General features: G+C 43.9%; 1 protein-coding gene across 2 annotated transcripts in view; it reads left to right on the forward strand.

Moving 5' to 3' along the window:
* The window catches only part of LOC121324520 (TOG array regulator of axonemal microtubules protein 1-like), a 31481-nt gene extending 15860 nt beyond the window's left edge, over positions 1-15621 (forward strand). Inside the window, exons 5-22 of one of the 2 annotated variants that reach the window (XM_041266509.1) lie at positions 1678-1934; positions 2563-2819; positions 3032-3126; positions 3424-3576; positions 3942-4040; positions 5289-5464; positions 5916-6075; positions 6390-6518; positions 7205-7358; positions 9446-9551; positions 9693-9925; positions 10220-10378; positions 10578-10704; positions 11154-11269; positions 11676-11856; positions 12304-12523; positions 12903-12989; positions 13716-15621. In XM_041266509.1, coding sequence (XP_041122443.1) covers positions 1678-1934; positions 2563-2819; positions 3032-3126; positions 3424-3576; positions 3942-4040; positions 5289-5464; positions 5916-6075; positions 6390-6518; positions 7205-7358; positions 9446-9551; positions 9693-9925; positions 10220-10378; positions 10578-10704; positions 11154-11269; positions 11676-11856; positions 12304-12523; positions 12903-12989; positions 13716-13972 — 2966 coding nt within the window. In that variant the 3' untranslated portion in view covers positions 13973-15621. The remainder of the gene's footprint in view (positions 1-1677; positions 1935-2562; positions 2820-3031; positions 3127-3423; positions 3577-3941; positions 4041-5288; positions 5465-5915; positions 6076-6389; positions 6519-7204; positions 7359-9445; positions 9552-9692; positions 9926-10219; positions 10379-10577; positions 10705-11153; positions 11270-11675; positions 11857-12303; positions 12524-12902; positions 12990-13715) is intronic. The other variant, XM_041266510.1, reaches the window with a different exon arrangement.
* Positions 15622-20765: the final 5144 nt, after the last annotated feature.

Genomic DNA, 20765 nt, shown 5'->3' on the forward strand with positions numbered 1-20765 from the left:
TTCAATTAGTGCTGTACAGGGCAGTGTCAATGGGCAGTGCTGTACAGGGCAGTGTCAATGGGCAGTGCTGTACAGGGCAGTGTCAATAGGGCAGTGTCAATGGGTAGTGCTGTACAGGGCAGTGTCAATGGGTAGTGCTGTACAGGACAGTGTCAATAGGGGAGTGTCAGTGGGTAGTGCTGTACAGTTCAGAGTACAGACTCAGGGCAAGGATGCTTTTGTCATTGTTGTTTTGTGTGCTGTTGTTCTATTAAAAACCTAACAGAGACTTCTGAAGTTAGTGGTGTGCGTTCAGTAACTGGGAGGGCTCGGTGAGAGAATTTTTCCACTCTGTCAAATCACAGGTGAAATCTGCTTCAGTGGGTTCTTTCACTTAGCTGCTCATAGAGAGACTTTGTTTCTTAACTCACCCACAGATTATCTATCAAAGTTAGACTGTTCATCCCTCACCAATCGATGCATTGTGCTGTGCCCCACAGTAGAAATGGCCCAGAAGACGCATTCTCAAGTCTCCCTGATTCCCACTCTAGTTAGAACCCAAGCCTCCCGTCGCGGCTTCAGTAAGCGCAAGACAGTGCCCCCCATTCCACGGGGGCCCAGCCTGTCTGGCCTCGCTGACGGAGGAGCCCGGGACCACAAGGAGTCACAAGGTGTGTGGGAGAGAACTTTTTCTTTTTTTCTTTTTTTGTAGAAGTATAACTTTAGCAAGGATCTTCCTCCTTCAGGTTCACAGCTGGGTGGCACAGGGATATGAAATGACTTTGTGGATCGCTGGGATATTTACCTGGAGGTCTCCAAGCTCTTGTTTAATGATTTAACCACTAAACCCAACTTTCCTTGAGTTACAGGTAGAGATTGTGTCCTGGGGCTTTTGGTTGGTTGTGCCAGTTATGGGTAGTGTAGGTGGGTAGTGCTCTTCAGTTCAGAGTGGCAGCCAGTGGTGGCCAGGGTCTTTCATCAAAGGACGAGGATGCTTTGTTGTCATTGAAGTTGTCGTCATCATCGTTGTTGTTGTCTTTGTTTTGTGTGCTATTACTCTATTAAAGTGCTAAGGCAAAACTTATAAGAAACTTAAGTAAGTCTAAGCGTTTGGCTGCTTGACATGGTCCAGTCGATGCATTGTGCTGTGCCCCACAGTAGAAATGGCCCAGAAGACGCATTCTCAAGTCTCCCTGATTCCCACTCTAGTTAGAACCCAAGCCTCCCGTCGCGGCTTCAGTAAGCACAAGTCAGTGCCCCCCATTCCACGGGGGCCCAGCCTGTCTGGCCTCGCTGACGGAGGAGCCCGGGATCACAAGGAGTCACAAGGTGTGTGGAGTTAGGGTTAGAGCTTTTAACTGTTTATTTTTCTCTTTAAGCCAAGTTACGTACAAAACATTAGCAATGCCTTCAGCTTTGGCCAGCTGAATCTTACAAGGTGATAACGGCTTCACCAACAATACACTCACCACAGAGCTCCCCAATTTAATCATCAAACACTGTCAGCATCCTGTCGTTTATTACCCCCATTACAAAACTCGCAGTATCTTTACATACAGTGCTACTCCTACAGACTTGCAGAGTGAAAAGGAACTTGCCGATGGAGGCGCTGTCTGAAGTGTTTGTATACTGTACTACTGTAGACTCATCATTATTTATCATCCTTGTCCAACCAACACCTTGTTCTGTATCCCACAGTAGACCTGACCCAGGAGAAGCACTCTCCAGTCCCCCTGAAACCTGCTCTGATTCGAACACCTTCCTCCCGTCGCGGCATTAATGGGACCAAGCCGGTGCCCCCCATCCCAAGGGGGCCCTGCTTACCCAGCCTCGCTGACGGAGGAGGGAGGGATCCCAAGAAGGCAGGGGGGACCGAGGAGTCTGGAGGAGAGACGAGCCTCGCGCTGGACCTGTCCGAGCTGGACGTGAAGGATGATGAACCTGACCACGAAGAGGTCAGTGTGAGTGTGTGCAAGTCTGAGCTGATTTTAGAGGATTGAGGTTTTGTTAGGATGCTTCAGTCATAAATACCAAACTACTGGCAAGCCCTACAAGCTTTTTTGATCTTTTTTGTGTTAGGATAGACCCATAGCCAGAATAATCAAGATTAGGCAGCCTGATTATGAAGAGGTATGTAATGTATCTGTGTGTGTTTGTGTATGTGCGTAACTTGCAAGACACACACTAAAAGAAATAGCTGAAAAGTTGTTTCATGTTTTTGCACTTGGGACATTCCTTTAAATCCTTGGCATAGGTCATTAATATCAGATCAAGTCTTTACTGTATTAGCAAGCAAGTGTGAACAAATAACCCTGCTCACTGTGTGCTGTCCTGCATTTATACAGAGTTTAAAGGGTCTCAGTTTTGAACTTTTAAGTGAGCCTTTTAACAGGTAATGCACACTTGCATGGGCATTAGCTCTCCAGTGTAGTTTCTTATGCTTCAGTAAACAAGCGTGTGTTAGTTTTCCCCTGCTCCCCCTGCTGAGAAAGCACACTTAAGCGAGTGTTTAAAAACTGCGAAGACTTTTACCACTCAACGGAACCCCATTGGTCTCCCCCCCCCCCCCCCCCCCTCCTCCAGATGATGAGCTCCCTCCGCTCCCTGCGGTACAGCGCAGCGAAGAAGCGAGCAAAGCTGAGTGGCAGCCCCCCGGTGGCCGAGAGCCTGGACTCTGCGCTGAAGCTGGAGCTGACCCTGGACTTCTCCTCCCTCGCCTCGTCCACTTTCACCAGCCCCATCAGCGAGAGTGGCGTCTCCAGCCCTCCGGAGCCCCTGAGCTCCCCGCTCGCCCCCACACCCCCCACCAACACCAATACACTGCGGAACCACAGGACCATGTGAGTCATGCCAGCACTATATATGGTCATGTGCACTGATTGACTGTTTGTTGCCTGTGGTTATAACACAGGGTTCTTAAATTTAAGGCTAAATTCAGTTTCTGTTTAAAATGCTTTTAAAAGAGCTGTTCATTCATTTTCCATATGGATTACAAATCCAGGGTGTGTTTTCTATGTCCTCAGTACCTGTATTGACATTTCTTTTCCTGCAGGTCTGAGAGCTTCAATCCATTTGCCACAAGACCACGCCTGGCAGCCACACCAGACATGAAGAGCACTCGCCCTGTGGAGTACAGCCCTGACCAAGGTATCTCTACTGTTTCACAATGCACTCTGACAATTTCACTGTATGTATGTTCACTTGGACCGCCAGCCCCATCTAAATGGGTTCTTGCTATTCCTATTTATCATCCAAACACAATTGGGTTATTTTCCAGGGATCAGCAGTTCCCCTCAATGCAATCCTATTGTTAGTGTTTTAAAGGGCTTCTCGAGCCGCTTGGGGAACCACGTCTTTTAGAGCCAGGGCTTCCACTGTGTGATGCCTCCTCTTAAATGCATGCTTGGTCCCAGTGGCTGTGATGAGCAGAGGCATGTTTTGCAGGAGTGTCCTTCCGCGACAGAGCAACATCGGATGTGAGTGTCGTCGGGCAGAGAATGGGATACACGAATGGAGCTGTGGAGGTTGAGGAGGGGAGGCTGGGAGAACCATCTCTGACCACTGCTAAAATGCACAGAGGCTCAAAGCCCACTAAAGGTGAGTACCGTACAGTGATCTCTGTCCATAAGGACTGATCTACAGTGTTTGGGAGCTTTGAAATTGCCTGTAGGGTTTTCTTTCGTATTGAGTTTTATTGATCAATTTGATTGGTTCTTTATTTTAACACCACAGAACTATACAGAAAGATTGTTTTATACTGTACCAAAACTGTACTATAAAAATGAATATTAAACATGGTTTGACCCGAGAGTGGCTAGCTGGTCAGTTTAGTGTCTCACTTGTAGACCGTGATGGAGATTTGCTGTATTGCAAGACTTCATGGTAGCTTGTCATGGGTTTCGGTCTTGCAGTTCCTGGATGGTTCAGGGTGGACAGGACTGAGTCAGTGTTTTTTGTTACAGGTTCCCCAGCATCCTTGGGGAACACGCAGCAACAAAATAACCACGAAGTGACCTCTACCAGCGGAATGCATGAAGATTCTGTTGTCATTGTTGGCAAAGGTCAGTGTTCCATCTGGGAAAAAAAAAAACGCAAGAACAGCCCTAACATCAGCAATGGGTAATCTTCAGTCTGTTGGGTTGCAGTGATTGGAGTGTTACAGAAAGTTCTGTCTGCTTCTTTCTTTCTATATGTCAGGCGAGGGTGGTCTTGTTCCATTTTCATTTTAAAATCACTAAAACAAACATACAAAAGCAACAGGTATTGGACAGAGAGACCGTAGTTCCACAGACTCTTCTGCTCTCCTTGTTCGATAGGTAACTCATTTCCTCATTGCTTTCACATTGCCTGCATGTTACGTGTGCAGTATATTGTTTTATGGCTTCTTGTGCTGTTGCTGTTTGAACATAGCAAGCCATTACAGGTCCAGTGCTCTCTCCTATTGTTCTGGCTTCAGCCCTTGCGCTGCCTAGCTCCCATGCCTCTCCGTTGCCATGTAAACTACATGTATCAGTAGACAAGGAAGCATGCCGGATGCAGTGAATGCTGTGGCGACGCTCCCGGAAACACACAGAAAACTGGGGATTGGGCTTTCCTAGGGATTGTTTGAGGATTTTCTTATTTTGCTGAAATTAAAACTTTACAGTCTTTTGTAATGTACGTTTCCAAATGATCATACTGGATATATGCAGGAGGTGCAGTGAAGAGGCTTTGTTAAGCGAAGATGAGGTACACAGAGCAGTTTGGTTTTCAATACTTTTGATTTAGCAATACTTTTATTTTGTCGAGCTCTCAAGTGCTGTGGAAGATTAAAAAAAAAGAAACAATATTGATACTTTTAGTTGGACAATACACAAGACCAAAAAGTGAAAGTGTTTAATTTTGAAAAGGAATTAGAACTTGGAACACAGCTGAATAAATACAGTTGTAAAAGCAACAGCAACTTATCTGACCTGCATTCTGACGTGTCTGCTCCTAGGCTTGAATGACTCGTAAGTCCTTCCTTTTGGAAATCTGTTTTAATAGATAGTCTTGGGTGCAGTAGTAGGCAGCTGTCACATTAGTAAGGGCTTGACTGCTTTTAATGATTTTTGTGTGTGTGTGTATTTGGATCTCGGGCTGCCGATCTTCTGAAATGAAATGATTTATTGTAACCAAGGTGTCGCCCCCTTCCTCAGCGGCTGTGACGAGGACAGGTGCTGTAGGGAATTGCAATGTGCTGAACTGGTGAAATGGTCCCCAGTTTCTAGCACATAAAGAGCTGTTCCTCTGCGGTTCATGTATATTTTTTACTCTGTTTTGTTTTAAAGGTGTGTTTGGAAGCCCAACGGCTTCGTTGACCTACAGCCAGGCCATGCTGTGCTCTGCAGAGAACGGGGACAGTGCTGGGAAGCACGGCACAGAGACCCCCCCCGCCGTCTACGGGAAATCTGTCCATCAGAACAGCCACGGCACCTTTGAGAGCAGCGACCAGGCTGAAAGAGAAGTGAGTGCTGCAGAGCACAGCTGAGAGGGAAACGGCGCCATCGCTTTTTATTTTCTTTGCATTTGTTGTTGGCAGCCGGCCATAAAATAAACCTGTAACTTTCAGTTTCTTCCTCTAGAGGCCGGCTGCTTATTGCTGGAGTTGTTTTTGTGTTTTTAACATAGTGATCCGGAGTAGTGATTGTGTAATAATGCCACGCTAGCCATTCCTGATAAATGAGCACAGGATTCACGATTATCACTCGATTGTTTATATGAAGAAGGGATGGCTTTCCTATCCTCTTACTATCCTAGCCTGTTTGGAAAGGACTGTGCACAGTCTCTAGTAAGCATGTTTCATGCTCTGATGGAGTGATGTTCACTTGACTTTCTTTAAAGCTGGAATTTTTTATGTTCTGGGTGAATCTTCTTCTTGGATGTCAAGCATGCCCGGGCTTTGTTTTGGTGCGCAGGTGACAGTGGCCATCTCCAAGTCAGCCCGTGATAAGATGAGATGGAGGAAGAACAGGGTAGAGAGGGAGCAGCTCCTGAGGGAACAGGAGAGGAAGGAGAGACTGGAGGAGAGCCTGAGGGAGCGCCTGAGGGCAATCGACGTCGACAGCAGCCCGGACGGTACACACTGGGGTTTTTTTTGCAAAGGAAATGATGGTGTATTGACATCATTGCACCGCTGGTCATTATAAACAGCTTCCGAGTTGAGCCGTCATTAACCTACAGGTCTGTAGACTCTTGAAACCCACTTTAAACATAAACCTGTCTCCATATACAAAACTAAATTGGTTATAATTTCATAGCATTAGTACCCCCTGCAGTGTTAATTACTAATGCTTAATCATTGTGGTATGTGTGAAAGAGCCCAGAGAATTCCTATATGATGGTAAGCAGAGGGTTAAATGCTTGTCTGTGTTGTTTTTTCCCCACTGCAGATCTGAGTGTGAACGGAGGTGTGCTTCTGAAATCCAAGGCTGAGTCTGTGTCAGCAGAAAGCACCCCCCTCAGCCCCCCTCCCTTGAAATTGGCGCCTAGCTTGAGGAAGGCACGCTCCCCCAGCTCAGGTAGGAACTCTTTATCACTCTACTTCTGAACCAGCGTCACTGAAAAGTGTGCAGGACGGGGGGGGAGGCACAACCTAAACAAATCAGTGGTAATTGAAGAAAGTCTACTATTAGAATAATCTACTATTATTATGTGAGCAATAGCCCTAGCAGCTGCACCATACAGAGATAAGCAGACATAAACAAAGGAGGTAGCTGCTTCCGCATCCAGCGCTCAAAGAATATCACAGACACTTGCAGAGCTTTTTGTGATGTTACAGTAATAAAATAACGACTTGGATCGCATTATTGAGGAGTCTGGTGATAAAACGAGTGATCAGGAGAGGATTTATCAGTGTGCACGTCTATAAAGAGGTATGTGACAAATACAGCGAGCACGGGGTGGGGCTTGGCTGGAGATGCAGTACTGATGTCGCTTAGCATTGCAGTGTCCTTTAAACCGGTTTTACTACGGGGGGGGGGGATATTTTAAACAGCGCATGTAAAATAAACAGTGTGTGTGAAAATAAATTGGACATGACATGCCTGACAAGCGATGAATAACTGGACTGCAAAGGGTTCAAAATATCAGAAACGTTGTTCATTTTTATAACATGAAGCGCATGCCCCTGTATACCTTATGACTGTGGGTCTCTGAGTGTTTGTAGCCCTGTGCTTTACCCTGTGCCCTATGCTGTGTCCCCCAGACGAGGTGTCTGCTGGCTCCCAGCCCCAGCGCAAGCAGAGGGCCAGGTCCGCTCCCCGCACCAGTGAGACCGTGGAGCCCTCAGACGTGCGGCCCTTCTCCAAACCCGAGCAAGCGCTCCCCGAGGCCCTCCGGCTCATGGCTGACGACGACTGGTAAAGCACAGCTAACTGCATCACAGATCAGATGATCACAGATCAGACCTTTCAAACACATCAGCTAACCCTGTGCATCGTTAACATGATCACAGATTAGACCTTTCAAACACATCTCACTCAATCAGAACCATTTTTGACTGGAAGACATGGAGAATTATAGTCAAATCTTTTGTTGATTCGATTTATTGTCTTTCATTTAGTATTTCTAATTTGAGCACAATTTAATGTTTTTATCAGTTTCTAGATTATCTTATTCAGTCAGAAATGGAAAATGCATTGTATGGAACCTGTTCAGTGTTGGCCTCTTCCCGTTAATGTTAATCTATAACTGACTCGGCAATGGTTCACCTTTTAACTTTTATTTTCTTTGTGTGTGTGTATATATATATATATATATATATATATACACACACACACACACACACACACACACACACACAACTACCGGTCAAAAGTTTTAGAACACCTCCATTTTTCCAGTTTTTATTAAAATTTACGCAGTTTAATGTCTCAGTGTACTCTGAAATTAAAGCATAGAATACATAAACAGTTGGAGATAAAAAGGAAATCATGGAATCGTTTTGTTTAACAAAATTTAATCTGTATAACATTAATCCGATTTAACAGCCGAACACACTCGTGGCATTCTTTCTACAATGGAAATGAAATGTTGTTTGGAAAGTTCTTCCCAACACTGTTGCAGAAGTTCCCACAAATGTGTTGCACTTGTAGGTTGCTTTACTTTCACCCTTCTGTCCAGTTCATCCGAAACCAGCTCGATGGGGTTTAAGTCTGGAGACTGTGCTGGCCATTCCATGATTTGAAGCCTCCCGTCTTGTTCTTTTCTTCTAAGGTAGTTCTGACATAGCCTGGAGGTATGTTTTGGGTCATTATCTTGCTGTAGGATGAACCCCTGACCAACTAGACGTATACCAGAGGGTATTGCATGGCGCTGCAAAATGCTGTGGTAGCCGTTTTGGTTCAGGGTGCCACTCACTCTGTGCAAGTCGCCGACTCTGGATCCAGCAAAAGAGCCCCAGACCATCACGCTTCCTCCTCCATGTTTGACAGTTGGTGTCACACACCGAGGAACCATCCTTTCGCCTTCTCGACGACGTACAAAAACCCTGAGTGATGAACCGAAGCTTTCAAATTTTGATTCATCGGTCCATAAGACCTTCTTCCAGCCTTCAGTAGTCCACTGGCGGTGCTTCATGGCCCAGGCAAGCCTCTTTTTCTTATTTTGCCATCTTAGCAATGGCTTTCTTACTGCCACTCGACCTGTCAAACCTGCAGCTTGAAGTCTTCTCTTCACAGTTGAAACTGAGACTTGCTTACTTCGACCAGCGTTAAGCTGCGCGTGAAGCTGTTGTCCTGTGAGCCGCCTATCACGCAACTCTCAGAAACTTGTCTTCTTATTCTGTTGTGGCTTTGGGTCTGCCAGACCTCTTCCTGTCAGAGTTTCCTCCAGTTTCCAAGTGTCTTTTGATGGTGTAGGAAACTGTACTCTCTGACACCATGGCTTTCTTTGCCATTTCTCTAAAGGAAAGACCTACACTTTTAAGGGTTATAATGGTCTGTCTGTCTTCCTTTGTTAATTGCCTTTTTCTCACCATTATGACAGCAATACACTACTTTCTGCAGTACAATATTGTCCAAATAATACTTAAGAGGGTGTAGTAACACAATCTGCTCCAACACTGCTTTTATACAGACAGAGGGTTTGTAAGTAATCAACAAAAGTTGGGACACCTGTAGGAATTGTTAGCATCAACTTTCAAGGCTTAACTTACTTCCATTGCTGCAGAACAGCTGTAAGTTGTTAACCCATTACTTGTTCCCTGAAAAAGGCCTTTTTGTATAACTCTGAAATGTACATTAGTCTGCAGTTTTTGGTAACCTAAACTTTTTTTTTAACCTCTGGCAGTTTACTGCTTATCTTTGTACCATTTCAGGTTATTCACTGGACTTGAACTGCTTAAATTTTAATAAAAACTGGAAAAATGGGGGTGTTCTAAAACTTTTGTGTGTGTGTGTGTGTGTTTGTGTGTGTGTGTATTTATTTTTTGGTTTATTTCTCATAGGGAAAAGAAGATCGAAGGCATTGGCTTTGTAAGAACTTTATCCATCTACCATCCGGATGTGCTGGCGACGAGGCTTCACGACATAGCGCTCGCTGTGATTCGCGAGGTGAGTCTTGTCAGTGTACGATTGGATCAGGGAAGTGTCGATCAAAACACTGAGACCTGGCGTCTTTATCCTGTGGTAAGCTTTTACAGGCCATGAAAGAATGGCCTGTTCACCTGCCTCCTCCTCCTCCTCCGTCTCCAGGTGAAGAACCTGCGTTCGGGCGTGTCCCGTGTGGCGGTGTTGTGTCTGGGGGACATGTTCACCCACCTGAAGACCATGGAGCAAGAGCTGGACGGCACCGTCAGAGTGCTGCTGCACAAAGCAGGAGAGTCCAACACCTTCATCAGGGAGGACGTGGACAAAGCCCTGGGCGCCATGGTCAGCAACGTGACTCCGGCCAGAGCGCTGTGCGCACTCATCGCTGGGGGCTCCAGGTGAGAGGCAGCCTGGGGGCGGGGGCGGGGGCGGGGAGGAGCGGCGGAAGATGAGAGGCAGCCTGGGGGGGTGGGGTCCTCAATCCTAAAATTCACGGCGATACAAAACTTTTTTCTATAGCTGTGGTTTTGTATTTACAGTCATTCTCATGTGTGCTGCTAGCATGTTTCTATTTGAAACTGTTCAGAATAGCTGAGGTATGTTAACATCGCTCTCCTCCTGCTGCGTGGCTTGCTTGGTAAGGTCCAGGCTCTGTGCTGTTTTGCTGACTCGCACGATTCTCTTTCCCTTAGTCACCTGAACTCCGTGGTGAGGAAATGCACCGCGCTGCATCTCTCTGGGCTGGTGGAGAGGATGGGGCCAGGCCGTCTGCTCTCCGGAATCAGAGACGTTACCGATCGACTCTTACCAGCCGTTGCAAAGTTCACCCAGGATAGCTCTCCGGAAACCAGGTACTGCTAAGCTGGCACTGGAGACATTGCCCCAAATTTTTGTCCGCTTGAACTTGTGAAATCTCACCTGGTAACCCCGTCCTGATATCTCAGTAGGGCAGTGTTTACGCTTGTGAAACCGGAAGTGATCCAGCCTGATGAGTTTATTGTTTGTGACTTGTGTGTCCAGCCCGGTTTGACCTGATCCTAATCGTTTCAGATACTACGGCCGTCGGATGATTTACCTCATGATGTCACATCAAGACTTCGACAAAGTGCTCGAAAAATATTTAACGCCAAAAGACCTGCCGTACATCAAGGATACTGTGCACACTCTACGGCTGAAGGTACTTTTGAATTGCCTTACGCAGGCTGGCTTTGAAAGAGAAAAAAAAAAAGATTAAATAAACACACAGACACATTTCTATTATTTTAGATTGTTTATTTTATGATATATAAATGGAATTTTAAAAAATAGCAATCGTTTATGTATTTATATAAATGCATTATTAGCAATGTATCCTTTTGCTTATAAAAAGATGCATTGCTAATAATGATACATTGCTAATAATGATACATGCCAAACACAGTGGGGTTCGGAGGAATCAAAGCTTCCGACTATCCACTTGAATTTGATTAAAATGCCCCAGCCTGATTCCAGCTCCAAACTGGTTGACATGCACAATATAGAGAGTGGATTTGGGATTCTGCCCTCAAACAGGCAGCTTAAATCAGACACTGCAATGGATGAAGTCTGATGCTTTGTGCTTTTTTTTTTTTTTTTTTTTTTTTGCAGGGCCTGGGAGAAATCCCCCAGGACGCCCCATCGGCAAGGGGGAGACGATCACTCCCTGGCAGCGGCACGATCCGGGCGTCTTCCAACACCCGGGACCCCCACAGCTCCATCGCCAGGTCAGTGCGTCTCTGTATTCAGAGGTAAAGACCAGAACGGAATGCACTCAGTGACAGTCACTTTGACCAGAAGCTGTGCAGGGCTGACCCTTAACTGAACCAGTTAAACCTTCATCCAGACCCTGGCGTAGTTGATTATCTCATTGTGCCTGATCTGGAGCGGAATGGCCCTGCAGGACCGTGATTGGACACCCCTGAGTTAATGTGTTCGATGTTGAAATGAGCTTTGCTTGTATCACTGGACGATGGATAAAATGTGAAGCATCTCTTAGTTGTCCCGTTTAGAGGAATGTGTTTAGTGTGCCGACTTTCCACGCGGTACACGTTGGCCTTGTCTCTGTGTCTTGAAGAAGCTGCTGTACTTGTCATTTGTATGAAACGTCGCTCTTCCCCGTCATTTGAACAGAGAGCCCGGCGAGTCGACCTGGAAGCCAGCTGTGCGGAACCTTGTGGATAACCACGAGTTCATTAAGCAGCTCACCGGCACGCTCAACTCCAAGGACTTCAGGGAGCGTGTCAAAGGGATCCACCAGCTGGTGTCAGAATGTGAAACAAACCAGGACCTTGTTGTTTCTAACATGTTTCCGGTAAGTGCAGTGCTGTCTTCTTTATTGTTTTTAACATGAATGAGACACTTAAAGATAGATGAAAAGGGCGTGCAAGAATGTACTTTTTTCCCAATCACTTCTGAAAGCTGAATTTATGAAGTGGGCAGGGCTGTGGAATAGAGAACAATGGATAGAAATTTGACTTCCGTTGCAGAGCTGTTTTGATCCATTCCTTGTTTTACGATGAGATTTAATAAGACATATCTGAGCTTGTTACCTACTGTGGCTAATCAGGCTTGTAATAAAACATGGGATGGGTGAAGCTGCTATGCAATAGGAGTCTTATTTTCATACCTGCACATATTAGGATATTAAACAGGCAAGAAATTGAATACTAGGGAAACGTTGAAGGTGAAAAGCATCCCTTTCAGGCTAGTCCCCTCCCCCTGCCTCTCAAGCTGATGCATTCCTGCTGTGCTCTTGCAGATTTTCGATGCCTTTAAGACCCGCCTGCACGACTCCAACAGCAAAGTGAGCCTGATGGCCCTGGAGTCCCTGCAGAAGATCATCCTCTTGCTGGGGAACCACCTGTCCCAGGTCGTCTACATCCTGGTCCCTGCCATTGTGGACACCAACCTAAACTCCAAGAACAGCGCGATCTACACTGCGGCCATCAATGCCCTGCACTGTCTGTCTGAGCAGCTAGGTGAGCATTCAAGCTGTTCTCGCCTCTTCAAGTTTGCTAGCCCACTGTAACAGTGCAGTTGCCCTGGAGTCACTCCAGAGGCCAGGTTGGTGCAGTAGGGTAATAGCCTTGCCTTTCACCACCTTGGGTCCCAGTTTCAGTGTGGTTTGGTGGCCTTCTGCAGCCGCCACACAGTTCAGCAGCAATGAGATTTGCATGCCAACGATGGGAAAGCCACAGAGCCTGAACTGTAGCCCCTTGAGATGGTGTGCAAGCTCAAAGCTGCCCTTTATCAGTGCTGCCCCTACTCTGCTGACAGAGAGGCATGTCACCAGCCAGTCCAACACCTTTGATTGAAAATGAGCCGCGATGAAATAACTGTGTGCCTCTTGTCTTGTAGATAACAGCATGCTGCTCCAGCCTTTCTGCACCAAGGCTCAGTACCTGACTGGGAGGGCCAAACAGGACATGACTGAAAAGGTGGCAGGTAAATAAACACCAAGCCACTGCACTGGTGGAAATTGCCATGGCAACCCAGGAATAACCCAAGGCAGTGCCTTTTCTCACCCTGTACCATAAACCCAGGTGTCATGAAGGGTTGTCTGCATTCATGAGTGAACAGAGAAAGTAAATGAGAAGAGAGCACCTCTAGGTGGCTGTTGGTGGTACTGCAATGAAGTGGCTCACACCATTTTTTCAAATAATTTCTTTTCCTATTTTGAAATATGAGATATCATAGGTATGTGTTTTTATAATATTATCAGTTTTAAAAAAAAGGGGGCAAGGGGATCCCTGTGTCCCTTTCTGAACTTTAAAAAAAAAAGTTTGTTTTTGCCTTATGCTGCGGTGATATTGTAAGCTTGATTCAAAAGGGACGTAACGTTTGCTTTCCTTCTGTTAAAACTGCTACTTGTGAATGTAAACAAACTGGACTGACAACCAGGTTGACTGACAAAGATGTAGCTTTATAGATTATACAGATGGGGGGCTATATTTAAGGGGAGCACCTGTATAAGCCACCTATTTGAACCCTGACGTATATATTATTTTACCAGCACCTTTAGTTTCATTTGAAGGTTTTAATGAAAAAGATAACTAAATTTTTTCTGATTTTTGATTATCAAAGTGTTCTCAATGCATGGATGATTATTGCCCGTATTTGATTAGGTTACACCACCTCTGCTCTGATTGCTACAAATCCTGTGTGTTTCAGATCTCGTGACAGAGCTGTATCCACGAAAGCCTCAGCTGGTGGAACAGAGGGTGCTGCCCCTCCTGTGGCACCTCGTGAGCAATGTGAGCAGCGGCAGCACTCTGCCAGGGAAGGGGAGCAGCATGCGGGGCTCCACCGCCAAGCTCTGCCAAGCTCTCTCCGCACACATGGGCGACAGCAACCTGCTGAGCCTCGCCGCCAACAAGTCTCCACAAACCAGCAAGAACGTACTAGAACTGCTGGAGATTACTACCTGAATCCACAATCGAAACACGCACTGACACACTCACACACACACACACACACACACACACACACAGACACACACATGGATTTAAAAAACTACAATGAAAAAAACTATTTTAGAAAAAACCTAAAAAGAAAAAAAAATCAATCTACAGCAAGATGTTTGCTTGAGAACGAATGACATTATTTTACAGTGATGATCACAGTGCCTGCACTTTTTTAATGGGGAGAATTTCCAAATAGCACAAGAGGGAAGCGAGCGTCTTGGAATCAACACTACATAAGCGCTAGATCCGAATCAAAAGAAGAGAACTAGACTGAGATTATTCAATGAAAGACTTCCTGCGCAGTGTGAAGAACACAAATATATATTATGAGCACCAGATCAGGTTGAACGCCTTTTTTTAAAAGCAGGTTCCCCCCCACCCAAAAAAAACCAAAAAAAACCCCAACGTTGCTATTTTTGCACACCACGGAGCCAGCACACATTGAAGCTGTGTGGATCAGTTACGAATATAAAATGAGCACGAACTTCTGAAAAGTTGCTACAGAATGTACGTTCCTATAATGCACAAAATACAGTTCCTGTTCAAAATTGAACATGTATGTGAGTTTTTCTTTTTGTTAACATGTTGCAAAGATCTTTGTGATTCACTGGGATGTCTTTAAAGAAAAAAAAAAAGTGACTGGGGTTTAGTGTTTTGTATCAGTCTTTATGACAAAAACAAAAAAAATATTTCAGTGGTTCTCAAACTTTCTAAAAGTGCGACTCCTCTTAAATGGATCCTCTGTGTGTTATTAACATGCATCTCAATATATTAAAGGGATCCTCTCTGTATTATTGACATGCATCTCAATATATTAAAGGGATCCTCTGTGTGTTATTGACATGCATCTCAATATATTAAAGGGATCTTCTGTGTTATTGACATGCATCTCAATATATTAAGCGGTGGGACGTTTCAATATTATTTAATAATATTGACAGGTACAATTTTTTAATTTGGTCGAAAAACAGAAGTATTATTTGTACCAAATCACAGTAAAATAAAAGACAAACAAAAACAAACGGTACCCCATGAAATTCTCAACGAAAGAAAGCAGAGAAGCGCTGTTCTGAACAGCAGAATGTGCGTTATTTATTGCATGTCATGTATGCACTGGCTTCCTTTGCATTCATTACATGGTTGCTACAGCCGTATTTAAATTCTGTCTTGTTTAGCGAATGCAAGCTTGGTGATTTGTTCCACTGAATACATCTCGAGCAGTGTTTGCTCCAATATTACTTGTCCCAGCGCTGCAATATATTATGATACAGTGGACCCTGTTCACAAAGCTTTAGCTCAGGTGTTTCTTAAAGAATGTGTTTTTTATATATAATTGCACAGCTGTCTAACAGCTGTATGTCTAACATATCTGTCAGAATGGGCACTTTTTTAATTATTTACTAGATACTGATAGCATGAGCACAGCCAAACCCAGACCTCTTCTATCACAGAACTGATGCCACTGGGCTCCACGCGCACAACCAAACCCAGACCTCTTCAATCACAGAACTCATTCCACTGGGCTCCACGTGCACAGCCAAACCCAGACCTCTTCAATCACAGAACTCATTTTGCTGGGTTTCTCGTTGTACAGTATTTGTGATTTATTATTATTTATTTTTTTTAATAAGATGAACAATTAATCTCCACCTGTTGGGATTTTTATATAGTTAGAGGATGGCTAGCGGTATTTTCGATCATTGAAGCAGCCCCCCTTGTCTATTCTATAGTAGACCTGTTGGAGCTATAATGCGTTTGTTCAGCCCCCTCACCCCCAGCGACCCTCTTCCAGAACCCCTGATATATTTCACATTTTGTTGTTTTGTGTTTTTGAATGCTCCAGTTGTGTAATTGCACAGTATTAGCTCAATCGTGCTGCTGTTACATTGAATTATCTATCTATCCATCTATCTGTCTATCTATCTATAATCTTGGCTTTAAAATATAACAATATAGTTTTTTGCGATGTATTAAGAGTTGCTGTAATAAAGTGTTTACCTTTTATTTTTATTTTCATTTAAGAAAAACAAATAAGGAAATAAAATATATATATATATATATATATATATATATATATATATATATATATATATATATATATATATATATATATATATATAAACACACACACACACACACACAGTATATAAATATTTTTGTTCCATATATTTTAAATGTTTACGAATGCCTAAATTCACAGTGTCCGAGGTGTTGGCTGTAATTCCAGTGCTTTTGTGTGCAGAAGACTAAAATCATCTTACTTTTCAGGCTATTGATTTGTAAAGATATGAAGAGCATGTTTATGTATTTCTCAGTAACTAGTGCCGGTGATAATAGAGCCTTCTCACTGAATTTCTCACAGCTGAATGGTACTGTACTCGTTTTAGAGAGAGAAAAAAACACATAATGCTATATAAATAAATGTTTTTATTTCTTTATACATGTGTGTGTTTTTAATTTGAATTCGTGGATTGCCGTGGATGGTCTGTGTCTGTCCTGATGTCCGATCCAGGCATTCCCGGATATTCCTGGAATCCTGATTTTGTCATAATTAAACAAACTTTCTTCCTCTTCAAGACAGAAAATTAAAAATGATATTCCAATAATATAAAGGTGGTCTACTTTAATAGTTAAAGTCATAACACCAAAACAATTAAAAAATTAACACCAAGACTGCAAAATGAATGCATTATGAATGCAATTGGATTCATTATTGGTGCTGGATAGGGGATTGGATTCATTATTGGTGCTGGATGAGGGATTGGATTCATTATTGGTGCTGGATGAGGATTGGATTCATTTCTGGTGCTGGATGAGGGATTGGATTCATTATTGGTGCTGGATGAGGATTGGATTCATTATTGGTGCTGGATGAGGATTGGATTCATTATTGGTGCTGGATGAGGGATTGGATTCATTATTGGTGCTGGATGAGGATTGGATTCATTATGGATGGATTGCATTATTGGTGGATGAGGATTGGATTCATTATTGGTGCTGGATGAGGATTGGATTCATTATTGGTGCTGGATGAGGATTGGATTCATTATTGGTGCTGGATGAGGATTGGATTCATTATTGGTGGATGGATGAGGATTGGATTCATTATTGGTGCTGGATGAGGATTGGATTCATTATTGGTGCTGGATGAGGGATTGGATTCATTATTGGTGCTGGATGAGGATTGGATTCATTATTGGTGCTGGATGAGGATTGGATTCATTATTGGTGCTGGATGAGGGATTGGATTCATTATTGGTGCTGGATGAGGATTGGATTCATTATTGGTGCTGGATGAGGGATTGGATTCATTATTGGTGCTGGATGAGGATTGGATTCATTATTGGTGCTGGATGAGGGATTGGATTCATTATTGGTGCTGGATGAGGATTGGATTCATTATTGGTGCTGGATGAGGGATTGGATTCATTATTGGTGCTGGATGAGGATTGGATTCATTATTGGTGCTGGATGAGGATTGGATTCATTATTGGTGCTGGATGAGGATTGGATTCATTATTGGTGCTGGATGAGGATTGGATTCATTATTGGTGCTGGATGAGGATTGGGTTCATTATTGGTGCTGGATGAGGGATTGGATTCATTATTGGTGCTGGATGAGGATTGGATTCATTATTGGTGCTGGATGAGGATTGGATTCATTATTGGTGCTGGATGAGGATTGGATTCATTATTGGTGCTGGATGAGGATTGGATTCATTATTGGTGCTGGATGAGGATTGGATTCATTATTGGTGCTGGATGAGGATTGGATTCATTATTGGTGCTGGATGGTGGATTCATTATTGGTGCTGGATGAGGATTGGATTCATTATGGATGAGGTGGCATTATTGGTGCTGGATGAGGGATTGGATTCATTATTGGTGCTGGATGAGGGATTGGATTCATTATTGGTGCTGGATGAGGATTGGATTCATTATTGGTGCTGGATGAGGATTGGATTCATTATTGGTGCTGGATGAGGATTGGATTCATTATTGGTGCTGGATGAGGATTGGATTCATTATTGGTGCTGGATGAGGATTGGATTCATTATTGGTGCTGGATGAGGATTGGATTCATTATTGGTGCTGGATGAGGATTGGATTCATTATTGGTGCTGGATGAGGATTGGATTCATTATTGGTGCTGGATGAGGATTGGATTCATTATTGGTGCAGGATGAGGATTGGATTCATTATTGGTGCTGGATTGGATTCATTATTGGTGCTGGATGAGGATTGGATTCATTATTGGTGCTGGATGAGGATTGGATTCATTATTGGTGCTGGATGAGGATTGGATTCATTATTGGTTGGATTGGTGCTGGATGAGGATTGGATTCATTATTGGTGCTGGATGAGGATTGGATTCATTATTGGTGCTGGATGAGGATTGGATTCATTATTGGTGCTGGATGAGGATTGGATTCATTATTGGTGCTGGATGAGGATTGGATTCATTATTGGTGCTGGATGAGGGATTGGATTCATTATTGGTGCTGGATGAGGATTGGATTCATTATTGGTGCTGGATGAGGATTGGATTCATTATTGGTGCTGGATGAGGATTGGATTCATTATTGGTGCTGGATGAGGATTGGATTCATTATTGGTGCTGGATGAGGATTGGATTCATTATTGGTGCTGGATGAGGATTGGATGAGGATTGGATTCATTATTGGTGCTGGATGAGGATTGGATTCATTATTGGTGCTGGATGAGGATTGGATTCATTATTGGTGCTGGATGAGGATTGGATTCATTATTGGTGCTGGATGAGGATTGGATTCATTATTGGTGCTGGATGAGGATTGGATTCATTATTGGTGCTGGATGAGGATTGGATTCATTATTGGTGCTGGATGAGGATTGGATTCATTATTGGTGCTGGATGAGGATTGGATTCATTATTGGTGCTGGATGAGGATTGGATTGGTGCTGGATTGGATTAATTATTGGTGCTGGATGAGGATTGGATTCATTATTGGTGCTGGATGAGGATTGGATTCATTATTGGTGCTGGATGAGGATTGGATTCATTATTGGTGCTGGATGAGGATTGGATTCATTATTGGTGCTGGATGAGGATTGGATTCATTATTGGTGCTGGATGAGGATTGGATTCATTATTGGTGCTGGATGAGGATTGGATTCATTATTGGTGCAGGATGAGGATTGGATTCATTATTGGTGCAGGATGAGGATTGGATTCATTATTGGTGCTGGATGAGGATTGGATTCATTATTGGTGCTGGATGAGGATTGGATTCATTATTGGTGCTGGATGAGGATTGGATTCATTATTGGTGCTGGATGAGGATTGGATTCATTATTGGTGCTGGATGAGGATTGGATTCATTATTGGTGCTGGATGAGGATTGGATTCATTATTGGTGCTGGATGAGGATTGGATTCATTATTGGTGCTGGATGAGGATTGGATTCATTATTGGTGCAGGATGAGGATTGGATTCATTATTGGTGCTGGATGAGGATTGGATTCATTATTGGTGCTGGATGAGGATTGGATTCATTATTGGTGCTGGATGAGGATTGGATTCATTATTGGTGCTGGATGAGGATTGGATTCATTATTGGTGCTGGATGAGGATTGGATTCATTATTGGTGCTGGATGAGGGATTGGATTCATTATTGGTGCTGGATGGGGTTTAGTCTGTTAACTAGATGCTGTGTATTATGAAAGCCAAGCCCATGTTTACAGGAAGATCCTGCTGTTGGTTCTGTACCGTGCAGCATGCATTTCAGACACTGTAGCTTGTTAATGCAGCACCACTGTCACTTAATGCAAACTTGCATGAGGAGCTTTCACCTCGCTGGCTGTGTTCTTTCAGAATGTTTGACAGGTTTCTCTGCTTTGACAGTGAATGTAGCTGTAAATTAACCCCAGCCTGGGCTGTTACAGGCTGTTCTGTTTTAAACACTATCCCCTGTTTTGCTTTTCTGGACACTTGAACCCTGCTGTGTCGTCCTGTTAAGTGTGGGTCGGTTGAACTTGAATGACGCAGAATTAACAGTAACCAGACCAGAGGGAATCGGGAGATATCTTGCACTGTTAGCAAGATGCAAATGTAACTAAATAAAATAAATGATGCACAAACGTTTCCCCTGCCCTTGGCTTATCTAGATAGGTGAACATAAAGTTTACAAACAAGAGGAGGCCATTCAGCCCATCTTGCTCGTTTGGTTGTTAGTAGCTTATTGATCCCAGAATCTCATCAAGCAGCTTCTTGAAGGATCTCAGGGTGTCAGCTTCAACAACATTCCTGGGGAGTTGGTTCCAGCCTGAGTTGACATTGAGTTGTATGTTAGGAGCCGTCGCATAGACTGTCGAGTCCCGTGGCAGATGGATATATAACTAAGTTAAGAAAGTCGTTACTGCTGCTTTTGCTCCAGCTGTCAGTGAAGTTCTGATTTCATTTTACAATTAAAAACAAAATGCACACAATTACAGAAAGGAAGAAGTGTGTTTGGTTGAGCATGCACTGCAAAAACAACCATTTGATGCAATAACACTGGAGTTATTTCCACCCACACGTTAAACATGCAGCCCTGTAGTCCTCAGAAACAGGTGATGTCCGGTTTTGTGGTATATAATGTAAAGGAAAAGCTTGCTTGCATCTCCGAGCCAATAATACCTGACGTCAGCACATCGCAACACGTGTAATTCAAACAACTGAGCCTACATTGCAACACGCCCACCGGGTAAGTAATATAACAAACATGCAACAGTCGC

This window comes from Polyodon spathula, chromosome 12 (genome assembly GCF_017654505.1).
Source record: "Polyodon spathula isolate WHYD16114869_AA chromosome 12, ASM1765450v1, whole genome shotgun sequence".
Lineage (NCBI taxonomy): Eukaryota > Metazoa > Chordata > Actinopteri > Acipenseriformes > Polyodontidae > Polyodon > Polyodon spathula.